This window comes from Eupeodes corollae, chromosome 3, assembly GCF_945859685.1.
Source record: "Eupeodes corollae chromosome 3, idEupCoro1.1, whole genome shotgun sequence".
Classification (NCBI taxonomy): Eukaryota; Metazoa; Arthropoda; class Insecta; order Diptera; family Syrphidae; genus Eupeodes; species Eupeodes corollae.
The window spans coordinates 41,087,847-41,100,502 of NC_079149.1; the positions used below are offsets into that span (position 1 = coordinate 41,087,847).

At 35.7% G+C, this 12,656-nt stretch overlaps 1 protein-coding gene across 1 annotated transcript; it reads left to right on the forward strand.

Moving 5' to 3' along the window:
• The first annotated feature begins 10,069 nt into the window (after positions 1–10,069).
• Positions 10,070–11,660, forward strand: LOC129952543 (aminomethyltransferase, mitochondrial). Its single transcript, XM_056065175.1, has 4 exons — positions 10,070–10,607; positions 10,677–10,999; positions 11,152–11,234; positions 11,293–11,660. Exons 1-4 carry the CDS (start codon positions 10,158–10,160, stop codon positions 11,631–11,633), a joined length of 1,197 nt encoding a protein of 398 aa, XP_055921150.1. The 5' UTR covers positions 10,070–10,157; the 3' UTR covers positions 11,634–11,660.
• The last annotated feature ends 996 nt before the right edge of the window (positions 11,661–12,656 follow it).

Below are 12,656 nucleotides of genomic sequence, written 5' to 3' on the forward strand. Positions count from 1 at the left end.
AAGTGAAATCACAGATACAAAAAGTATCTGATGGCGCTAAATTCTCAACAAAGCCTTGAAATGAGGCGCGACTTTCACTTAATTACACACAACGAACATACCTTTCCAAAACTCCAAAAAACTTGGCAATTTATTTTGATTGAGTTTTTTGACAAAAACCGTGGGCTAACCCCTTGGCTGAAAAAAACATTTTTTTCAAAGTTGTTCCCGATCTCATCGAGGTGGACATCGAAAGAAAGGTATTTTCGAGTTCTATTCACATCTGCAAACCAAAAGTTTCTGCGACTACTAGCTCTCGAAATATTTGTGGTTAAGTGAAATCACAGATACAAAAAGTATCTAATGGCGCTAAATTCTCAACAAAGCCTTGAAATGAGGCGCGACTTTCACTTAATTACACACAACGAACATACCTTTCCAAAACTCCAAAAAACTTGGCAATTTATTTTGATTGAGTTTTTTGACAAAAATCGTGGGCTAACCCCTTGGCTGAAAAAAAACATTTTTTTAAAAGTTGTTCCCGATCTCATCGAGGTGGACATTGAAAGAAAGGTATTTTCGAGTTCTATTCACATCTGCAAACCAAAAGTTTCTGCGACTACTAGCTCTCGAAATATTTGTGGTTAAGTGAAATCACAGATACAAAAAAGTATCTGATGTCGCTAAATTCTCAACAAAGCCTTGAAATGAGGCGCGACTTTCACTTAATTACACACAACGAACATACCTTTCCAAAACTCCAAAAAACTTGGCAATTTATTTTGATTGAGTTTTTTGACAAAAATCGTGGGCTAACCCCTTGGCTGAAAAAAACATTTTTTTCAAAGTTGTTCCCGATCTCATCGAGGTGGACATCGAAAGAAAGGTATTTTCGAGTTCTATTCACATCTGCAAACCAAAAGTTTCTGCGACTACTAGCTCTCGAAATATTTGTGGTTAAGTGAAATCACAGATACAAAAAGTATCTGATGTCGCTGAATTCTCAACAAAGCCTTGAAATGAGGCGCGACTTTTACTTAATTACACACAACGAAGATACCTTTCCAAAACTCCAAAAAACTGGGCAATTTATTTTGATTGAGTTTTTTGACAAAAATCGTGGGCTAACCCCTTGGCTGAAAAAAACATTTTTTTCAAAGTTGTTCCCGATCTCATCGAGGTGGACATCGAAAGAAAGGTATTTTCGAGTTCTATTCACATCTGCAAACCAAAAGTTTCTGCGACTACTAGCTCTCGAAATATTTGTGGTTAAGTGAAATCACAGATACAAAAAAGTATCTGATGTCGCTAAATTCTCAACAAAGCCTTGAAATGAGGCGCGACTTTCACTTAATTACACACAACGAACATACCTTTCCAAAACTCCAAAAAACTTGGCAATTTATTTTGATTGAGTTTTTTGACAAAAATCGTGGGCTAACCCCTTGGCTGAAAAAAACATTTTTTTCAAAGTTGTTCCCGATCTCATCGAGGTGGACATCGAAATAAAGGTATTTTCGAGTTCTATTCACATCTGCAAACCAAAAGTTTCTGCGACTACTAGCTCTCGAAATATTTGTGGTTAAGTGAAATCACAGATACAAAAAGTATCTGATGTCGCTGAATTCTCAACAAAGCCTTGAAATGAGGCGCGACTTTTACTTAATTACACACAACGAAGATACCTTTCCAAAACTCCAAAAAACTTGGCAATTTATTTTGATTGAGTTTTTTGACAAAAATCGTGGGCTAACCCCTTGGCTGAAAAAAAAAAATATTTTTTTCAAAGTTGTTCCCGATCTCATCGAGGTGGACATCGAAAGAAAGGTATTTTCGAGTTCTATTCACATCTGCAAACCAAAAGTTTCTGCGACTACTAGCTCTCGAAATATTTGTGGTTAAGTGAAATCACAGATACAAAAAGTATCTGATGTCGCTAAATTCTCAACAAAGCCTTGAAATGAGGCGCGACTTTCACTTAATTACACACAACGAACATACCTTTCCAAAACTCCAAAAAACTTGGCAATTTATTTTGATTGAGTTTTTTGACAAAAATCGTGGGCTCCCTTGGCTGAAAAAAACATTTTTTTCAAAGTTGTTCCCGATCTCATCGAGGTGGACATCGAAATAAAGGTATTTTCGAGTTCTATTCACATCTGCAAACCAAAAGTTTCTGCGACTACTAGCTCTCGAAATATTTGTGGTTAAGTGAAATCACAGATACAAAAAGTATCTGATGGCGCTAAATTCTCAACAAAGCCTTGAAATGAGGCGCGACTTTCACTTAATTACACACAACGAACATACCTTTCCAAAACTCCAAAAAACTTGGCAATTTATTTTGATTGAGTTTTTTGACAAAAATCGTGGGCTAACCCCTTGGCTGAAAAAAACATTTTTTTCAAAGTTGTTCCCGATTTCATCGAGGTGGACATCGAAATAAAGGTATTTTCGAGTTCTATTCACATCTGCAAACCAAAAGTTTCTGCGACTACTAGCTCTCGAAATATTTGTGGTTAAGTGAAATCACAGATACAAAAAGTATCTGATGGCGCTAAATTCTCAACAAAGCCTTGAAATGAGGCGCGACTTTCACTTAATTACACACAACGAACATACCTTTCCAAAACTCCAAAAAACTTGGCAATTTATTTTGATTGAGTTTTTTGACAAAAATCGTGGGCTAACCCCTTGGCTGAAAAAAACATTTTTTTCAAAGTTGTTCCCGATCTCATCGAGGTGGACATCGAAAGAAAGGTATTTTCGAGTTCTATTCACATCTGCAAACCAAAAGTTTCTGCGACTACTAGCTCTCGAAATATTTGTGGTTAAGTGAAATCACAGATACAAAAAGTATCTGATGGCGCTAAATTCTCAACAAAGCCTTGAAATGAGGCGCGACTTTCACTTAATTACACACAACGAACATACCTTTCCAAAACTCCAAAAAACTTGGCAATTTATTTTGATTGAGTTTTTTGACAAAAATCGTGGGCTAACCCCTTGGCTGAAAAAAACATTTTTTTCAAAGTTGTTCCCGATTTCATCGAGGTGGACATCGAAAGAAAGGTATTTTCGAGTTCTATTCACATCTGCAAACCAAAAGTTTCTGCGACTACTAGCTCTCGAAATATTTGTGGTTAAGTGAAATCACAGATACAAAAAGTATCTGATGTCGCTAAATTCTCAACAAAGCCTTGAAATGAGGCGCGACTTTCACTTAATTACACACAACGAACATACCTTTCCAAAACTCCAAAAAACTTGGCAATTTATTTTGATTGAGTTTTTTGACAAAAATCGTGGGCTAACCCCTTGGCTGAAAAAAACATTTTTTTCAAAGTTGTTCCCGATCTCATCGAGGTGGACATCGAAAGAAAGGTATTTTCGAGTTCTATTCACATCTGCAAACCAAAAGTTTCTGCGACTACTAGCTCTCGAAATATTTGTGGTTAAGTGAAATCACAGATACAAAAAGTATCTGATGTCGCTAAATTCTCAACAAAGCCTTGAAATGAGGCGCGACTTTCACTTAATTACACACAACGAACATACCTTTCCAAAACTCCAAAAAACTTGGCAATTTATTTTGATTGAGTTTTTTGACAAAAATCGTGGGCTAACCCCTTGGCTGAAAAAAACATTTTTTTCAAAGTTGTTCCCGATCTCATCGAGGTGGACATCGAAAGAAAGGTATTTTCGAGTTCTATTCACATCTGCAAACCAAAAGTTTCTGCGACTACTAGCTCTCGAAATATTTGTGGTTAAGTGAAATCACAGATACAAAAAGTATCTGATGTCGCTAAATTCTCAACAAAGCCTTGAAATGAGGCGCGACTTTCACTTAATTACACACAACGAACATACCTTTCCAAAACTCCAAAAAACTTGGCAATTTATTTTGATTGAGTTTTTTGACAAAAATCGTGGGCTAACCCCTTGGCTGAAAAAAACATTTTTTTTCAAAGTTGTTCCCGATCTCATCGAGGTGGACATCGAAAGAAAGGTATTTTCGAGTTCTATTCACATCTGCAAACCAAAAGTTTCTGCGACTACTAGCTCTCGAAATATTTGTGGTTAAGTGAAATCACAGATACAAAAAGTATCTGATGTCGCTAAATTCTCAACAAAGCCTTGAAATGAGGCGCGACTTTCACTTAATTACACACAACGAACATACCTTTCCAAAACTCCAAAAAACTTGGCAATTTATTTTGATTGAGTTTTTTGACAAAAATCGTGGGCTAACCTCTTGGCTGAAAAAAACATTTTTTTCAAAGTTGTTCCCGATCTCATCGAGGTGGACATCGAAAGAAAGGTATTTTCGAGTTCTATTCACATCTGCAAACCAAAAGTTTCTACGACTACTAGCTCTCGAAATATTTGTGGTTAAGTGAAATCACAGATACTAAAAGTATCTGATGTCGCTAAATTCTCAACAAAGCCTTGAAATGAGGCGCGACTTTCACTTAATTACACACAACGAACATACCTTTCCAAAACTCCAAAAAACTTGGCAATTTATTTTGATTGAGTTTTTTGACAAAAATCGTGGGCTAACCCCTTGGCTGAAAAAAAAAAATATTTTTTTCAAAGTTGTTCCCGATCTCATCGAGGTGGACATCGAAAGAAAGGTATTTTCGAGTTCTATTCACATCTGCAAACCAAAAGTTTCTGCGACTACTAGCTCTCGAAATATTTGTGGTTAAGTGAAATCACAGATACAAAAAGTATCTGATGTCGCTAAATTCTCAACAAAGCCTTGAAATGAGGCGCGACTTTCACTTAATTACACACAACGAACATACCTTTCCAAAACTCCAAAAAACTTGGCAATTTATTTTGATTGAGTTTTTTGACAAAAATCGTGGGCTAACCTCTTGGCTGAAAAAAACATTTTTTTCAAAGTTGTTCCCGATCTCATCGAGGTGGACATCGAAAGAAAGGTATTTTCGAGTTCTATTCACATCTGCAAACCAAAAGTTTCTACGACTACTAGCTCTCGAAATATTTGTGGTTAAGTGAAATCACAGATACTAAAAGTATCTGATGTCGCTAAATTCTCAACAAAGCCTTGAAATGAGGCGCGACTTTCACTTAATTACACACAACGAACATACCTTTCCAAAACTCCAAAAAACTTGGCAATTTATTTTGATTGAGTTTTTTGACAAAAATCGTGGGCTAACCCCTTGGCTGAAAAAAACATTTTTTTCAAAGTTGTTCCCGATCTCATCGAGGTGAACATCGAAAGAAAGGTATTTTCGAGTTCTATTCACATCTGCAAACCAAAAGTTTCTGCGACTACTAGCTCTCGAAATATTTGTGGTTAAGTGAAATCACAGATACAAAAAAGTATCTGATGTCGCTAAATTCTCAACAAAGCCTTGAAATGAGGCGCGACTTTCACTTAATTACACACAACGAACATACCTTTCCAAAACTCCAAAAAACTTGGCAATTTATTTTGATTGAGTTTTTTGACAAAAATCGTGGGCTAACCCCTTGGCTGAAAAAAACATTTTTTTCAAAGTTGTTCCCGATCTCATCGAGGTGGACATCGAAATAAAGGCATTTTCGAGTTCTATTCACATCTGCAAACCAAAAGTTTCTGCGACTACTAGCTCTCGAAATATTTGTGGTTAAGTGAAATCACAGATACAAAAAGTATCTGATGTCGCTGAATTCTCAACAAAGCCTTGAAATGAGGCGCGACTTTTACTTAATTACACACAACGAAGATACCTTTCCAAAACTCCAAAAAACTTGGCAATTTATTTTGATTGAGTTTTTTGACAAAAATCGTGGGCTAACCCCTTGGCTGAAAAAAACATTTTTTTCAAAGTTGTTCCCGATCTCATCGAGGTGGACATCGAAATAAAGGCATTTTCGAGTTCTATTCACATCTGCAAACCAAAAGTTTCTGCGACTACTAGCTCTCGAAATATTTGTGGTTAAGTGAAATCACAGATACAAAAAGTATCTGATGTCGCTGAATTCTCAACAAAGCCTTGAAATGAGGCGCGACTTTTACTTAATTACACACAACGAAGATACCTTTCCAAAACTCCAAAAAACTTGGCAATTTATTTTGATTGAGTTTTTTGACAAAAATCGTGGGCTAACCCCTTGGCTGAAAAAAACATTTTTTTCAAAGTTGTTCCCGATCTCATCGAGGTGGACATCGAAAGAAAGGTATTTTCGAGTTCTATTCACATCTGCAAACCAAAAGTTTCTGCGACTACTAGCTCTCAAAATATTTGTGGTTAAGTGAAATCGCAGATACAAAAAAGTATCTGATGGCGCTAAATTCTCAACAAAGCCTTGAAATGAGGCGCGACTTTCACTTAATTACACACAACGAACATACCTTTCCAAAACTCCAAAAACTTGGCAATTTATTTTGATTGAGTTTTTTGACAAAAATCGTGGGCTAACCCCTTGGCTGAAAAAAACATTTTTTTCAAAGTTGTTCCCGATCTCATCGAGGTGGACATCGAAAGAAAGGTATTTTCGAGTTCTATTCACATCTGCAAACCAAAAGTTTCTGCGACTATTATCTCTCGAAATATTTGTGGTTAAGTGAAATCACAGATACAAAAAAGTATCTGATGTCGCTAAATTCTCAACAAAGCCTTGAAATGAGGCGCGACTTTCACTTAATTACACACAACGAACATACCTTTCCAAAAATCCAAAAAACTTGGCAATTTATATTGATTGAGTTTTTTGACAAAAATCGTGGGCTAACCCCTTGGCTGAAAAAAACATTTTTTTCAAAGTTGTTCTCGATCTCATCGAGGTGGACATCGAAATAAAGGCATTTTCGAGTTCTATTCACATCTGCAAACCAAAAGTTTCTGCGACTACTAGCTCTCGAAATATTTGTGGTTAAGTGAAATGACAGATACAAAAAGTATCTGATGGCGCTAAATTCTCAACAAAGCCTTGAAATGAGGCGCGACTTTCACTTAATTACACACAACGAACATACCTTTCCAAAACTCCAAAAAACTTGGCAATGTATTTTGATTGAGTTTTTTGACAAAAATCGTGGGCTTGGCTGAAAAAAACATTTTTTTCAAAGTTGTTCCCGATCTCATCGAGGTGGACATCGAAAGAAAGGTATTTTCGAGTTCTATTCACATCTGCAAACCAAAAGTTTCTGCGACTACTAGCTCTCAAAATATTTGTGGTTAAGTGAAATCGCAGATACAAAAAAGTATCTGATGGCGCTAAATTCTCAACAAAGCCTTGAAATGAGGCGCGACTTTCACTTAATTACACACAACGAACATACCTTTCCAAAATTTCAAAAAACTTGGCAATTTATTTTGATTGAGTTTTTTGACAAAAATCGTGGGCTAACCCCTTGGCTGAAAAAAACATTTTTTTCAAAGTTGTTCCCGATCTCATCGAGGTGGACATCGAAATAAAGGCATTTTCGAGTTCTATTCACATCTGCAAACCAAAAGTTTCTGCGACTACTAGCTCTCGAAATATTTGTGGTTAAGTGAAATCACAGATACAAAAAGTATCTGATGTCGCTGAATTCTCAACAAAGCCTTGAAATGAGGCGCGACTTTTACTTAATTACACACAACGAAGATACCTTTCCAAAACTCCAAAAAACTTGGCAATTTATTTTGATTGAGTTTTTTGACAAAAATCGTGGGCTAACCCCTTGGCTGAAAAAAACATTTTTTTCAAAGTTGTTCCCGATCTCATCGAGGTGGACATCGAAAGAAAGGTATTTTCGAGTTCTATTCACATCTGCAAACCAAAAGTTTCTGCGACTACTAGCTCTCAAAATATTTGTGGTTAAGTGAAATCGCAGATACAAAAAAGTATCTGATGGCGCTAAATTCTCAACAAAGCCTTGAAATGAGGCGCGACTTTCACTTAATTACACACAACGAACATACCTTTCCAAAACTCCAAAAAACTTGGCAATTTATTTTGATTGAGTTTTTTGACAAAAATCGTGGGCTAACCCCTTGGCTGAAAAAAACATTTTTTTCAAAGTTGTTCCCGATCTCATCGAGGTGGACATCGAAAGAAAGGTATTTTCGAGTTCTATTCACATCTGCAAACCAAAAGTTTCTGCGACTATTAGCTCTCGAAATATTTGTGGTTAAGTGAAATCACAGATACAAAAAAGTATCTGATGTCGCTAAATTCTCAACAAAGCCTTGAAATGAGGCGCGACTTTCACTTAATTACACACAACGAACATACCTTTCCAAAAATCCAAAAAACTTGGCAATTTATTTTGATTGAGTTTTTTGACAAAAATCGTGGGCTAACCCCTTGGCTAAAAAAAAACATTTTTTTCAAAGTTGTTCCCGATCTCATCGAGGTGAACATCGAAAGAAAGGTATTTTCGAGTTCTATTCACATCTGCAAACCAAAAGTTTCTGCGACTACTAGCTCTCGAAATATTTGTGGTTAAGTGAAATCACGGATACAAAAAAGTATCTGATGTCGCTAAATTCTCAACAAAGCCTTGAAATGAGGCGCGACTTTCACTTAATTACACACAACGAACATACCTTTCCAAAAATCTTAAAAACTTGGCAATTTATTTTGATTGAGTTTTTTGACAAAAATCGTGGGCTAACCCCTTGGCTGAAAAAAAATTTTTTTTCAAAGTTGTTCCCGATCTCATCGAGGTGGACATCGAAAGAAAGGTATTTTCGAGTTCTATTCACATCTGCAAACCAAAAGTTTCTGCGACTATTAGCTCTCGAAATATGTGTGGTTAAGTGAAATCACAGATACAAAAAAGTATCTGATGTCGCTAAATTCTCAACAAAGCCTTGAAATGAGGCGTGACTTTCACTTAATTACACACAACGAACATACCTTTCCAAAAATCCAAAAAACTTGGCAATTTATATTGATTGAGTTTTTTGACAAAAATCGTGGGCTAACCCCTTGGCTGAAAAAAAAATTTTTTTCAAAGTTGTTCCCGATCTCATCGAGGTGGACATCGAAAGAAAGGTATTTTCGAGTTCTATTCACATCTGCAAACCAAAAGTTTCTGCGACTATTAGCTCTCGAAATATTTGTGGTTAAGTGAAATCACAGATACAAAAAAGTATCTGATGTCGCTAAATTCTCAACAAAGCCTTGAAATGAGGCGCGACTTTCACTTAATTACACACAACGAACATACCTTTCCAAAAATCCAAAAAACTTGGCAATTTATTTTGATTGAGTTTTTTGACAAAAATCGTGGGCCCCTTGGCTGAAAAAAAACATTTTTTTTCAAAGTTGTTCCCGATCTCATCGAGGTGGACATCGAAAGAAAGGTATTTTCGAGTTCTATTCACATCTGCAAACCAAAAGTTTCTGCGACTATTAGCTCTCGAAATATTTGTGGTTAAGTGAAATCACAGATACAAAAAAGTATCTGATGTCGCTAAATTCTCAACAAAGCCTTGAAATGAGGCGCGACTTTCACTTAATTACACACAACGAACATACCTTTCCAAAACTCCAAAAAACTTGGCAATTTATTTTGATTGAGTTTTTTGACAAAAATCGTGGGCTAACCCCTTGGCTGAAAAAAAAACATTTTTTTCAAAGTTGTTCCCGATCTCATCGAGGTGGACATCGAAAGAAAGGTATTTTCGAGTTCTATTCACATCTGCAAACCAAAAGTTTCTGCGACTACTAGCTCTCGAAATATTTGTGGTTAAGTGAAATCACAGATACAAAAAAGTATCTGATGTCGCTAAATTCTCAACAAAGCCTTGTCAATTGATACGAAAAAGTATCTGATGGCTTTTGATGAGTGTTTTGAAAAAAATCTTGCGCTAACCCCTTGGCTGAAAAAAATGTAAATTTCAAAATTTGTCCACTTGCAAACTACAAGTTTTTGCGAGCTTTGTGTTAAGGACTTGAACTTATGACAGAGATATACAAATTTGCATTCTCAACAACATTTTAAATTAAGGCAAGGGAAAAGGTACTCTCTATTTATATTATCATCATTCTAGCGTTCAGTCAAATAGGGAACTTTTTGAAACTAAGCGATAGAGAAAACCATGATAACGAGATTCAATTCAATAAATAGAAATCAGTTTATTTTATTTCGTTGGAGAGTCAGCACAGTCTTCCGTTGCTGTAGTCTTATCAAGTGTTAAACAAGATTTCTTTTTGGTGTTATCATGTCGAAAATAGCCCGATGTCTTCAAGTTTTGGCTCGAAACGCATCGACGAGTGCAGCTCCAGCTGAGAAAACAGCCCTTTACAATTTCCACGTTGAAAAAGGTGGAAAAGTTGTTAATTTCGGTGGATACTTGCTGCCGGTCCAATACGCTGACCTTAGCATTGCTGCATCGCATGTGCACACTCGAAAGCAATCATCAATCTTTGATGTTTCACACATGCTACAAACATATGTTCGTGGCAAGGATGCTGTGGCATGTTTTGAGTCGATTTGCACAGCTGATATACGAGGATTTTCTCCTAATTCCGGAACATTGACTGTTTTCACAAACGACCAGGGTAACATTCTTGACGATTTGATTGTGTCCAAGGTCAAAGATGATCTTCTCTATGTTGTGTCGAATGCAGCAATGAAGCAACAAGATATGGAAATTATGAAAGCTGCAGTGGTAAATCTAAATTATTTTAAGTAATTTCAGTTTTAAAACGGTCTATATTTGCTGTATTGTAATTTTCAGTCTAAATTTGTTAGTGATAAGCGAGATGTTTCCATTGAGTTCTTATCGCCGGCCGATCATTCACTTATCGCCCTACAAGGCCCTAGCAGCGTCACAGCATTGAAAACAATAACAAGTGTTGACTTGGAAAAACTTTATTTTATGGAAACAGTCGTAGCCGAGGTGGCAGGGGTCAACCAATGCCGGATAACGAGATGCGGCTATACTGGTGAGGACGGATTCGAAATATCAGTTCCTTCAGAGAAAGTGAGGCATCTGACTGAGTCGCTGCTGGGGGTCGATAACGTTCGATTGGCTGGTCTCGGAGCAAGGGATTCTTTGAGGTAAACATTGATTGTGATTATGTGTTATCAGAAACATTTGATTTAATTGTGTATACTTAGGTCAATTATAAGTTTGTTTCTGATTAGGGATTAATTTTCGAGTTAAAGATAAGTTAATAATAATGCAATTTATAATTTTACAAATAAAACAGATTAGAAGCTGGTTTATGTTTATATGGATCTGATATTGATGCAAACACATCTCCTGTAGAAGCTGCCTTATCGTGGTTAGTATGTAAGTTCAACTTTTCCCTCTTATTTTTGCATAGATATCAATTTTTTTTCTTTGATAGCGAAACGTCGTCGAGCTGAGGGAAATTTTCCAGGAGCTCAACAAATAAATACTCAACTAAAAAATGGCGTAACACGTCGTCGTGTTGGTGTTCGATTGACCGAAGGACCACCTGCCAGAGCTGGTGTTGAAATCTATCATAATAATGAATTGGTTGGAAAAGTCACAAGTGGTTGTCCTAGCCCCAGTTTGGGAGGCAATGTAGCTATGGGATATATTCGTGAAGACCTAAAGAAGCCTGGTAATAAGATTCAGTTGAAAATTCGTGATAAATTCTATGCAGCTGATGTTGCGAAAATGCCATTTACTCCCGCTAATTATTATAATAAACCTAAGGCTTAAAATTTAAATAAAAGTCCTACTTAAATATCTCTTTGTTTTATTGAAAAATAAGTAAAATCTAGAAAAATTGTGGAAGATTTCATAAAGAACATTTTACATTTTTGAACTTAAACGAATATAATTACATTCGATTTAAATAGGATTTTTTAAAACGGTACTGTTTACTTTGTTATAATCCTACCATTTTTTTTTTAAATAAGTGTTTATTTTTTGGCAGCTTTTTATTTCTTGTATGAAATTTTATATCATCAACCCACAAATTTTCGGCTGTATGTTCTTGCTAATTTCACGAATTGCATCTTAAATGTCTTGGATGTTGAATTAATTATGGAGCATTGGCATAGACCTTACTTTTATGAATGTGTTTAATTAGAAGATACCAAATCCATTTGTAATCACTTGTTCAAAATATAATAATTTCAGGAAAATTTGTATGCATAATTGCTGACTATGACTGCAAAATGTTCACCATTTTGTTTTGAATTTCAAACATTTTTTTGTAATGACTTAGTTTTTGCTTTCCAAATATCTAGAGATAACAGCTTTAAAAGTCAAAATCACCCAGATTGCGTTCTTTGCCAAATATAACCTCTTATTGGAAACCTCTTTATATATTACAAAAGTCGATTGCATTTCAACTAATTAATATCATTTACTTCCTCCATTTTTCAAAAAAAAACGCGTGCATTGATTTTTTCACTTTATAAAGAGTCGACGAAGCTCTCACTGATTGCTGTAGTGCAATTTTCTAAACTGCTTAAATATATGAACCTAGAAGTTCTGTCCAGTTGTAGGGCTATAAGAAAAAAATATTTTACTTTTTAGAGAGAACAAGAAATAAATATAATCTTACCTGCATGATTTGACATTGTAATTGTTTCATTTTTCAAATATTTGGTACTTCCCTTGTTATTTCTTCATTTTTGTTGGATTAGTTTCTTCTTCGAAATTAATTCAGAAATCAAAGTTTTCTTAAGAACTTTGCATTTTTGAGTTCAAATATCGATGGTTCCCATTTTTTTG

Excerpts from the sequence above, each read along its gene's own strand:
- LOC129952543 (XM_056065175.1), top strand. The coding sequence starts at position 10,158 with ATGTCGAAAATAGCCCGATGTCTTCAAGTTTTGGCTCGAAACGCATCG. Across the intron at positions 10,608-10,676 it reads AAATTATGAAAGCTGCAGTG|TCTAAATTTGTTAGTGATAA; the intron begins GTAAATCTAAAT and ends TGTAATTTTCAG. Across the intron at positions 11,000-11,151 it reads GGAGCAAGGGATTCTTTGAG|ATTAGAAGCTGGTTTATGTT; the intron begins GTAAACATTGAT and ends CAAATAAAACAG.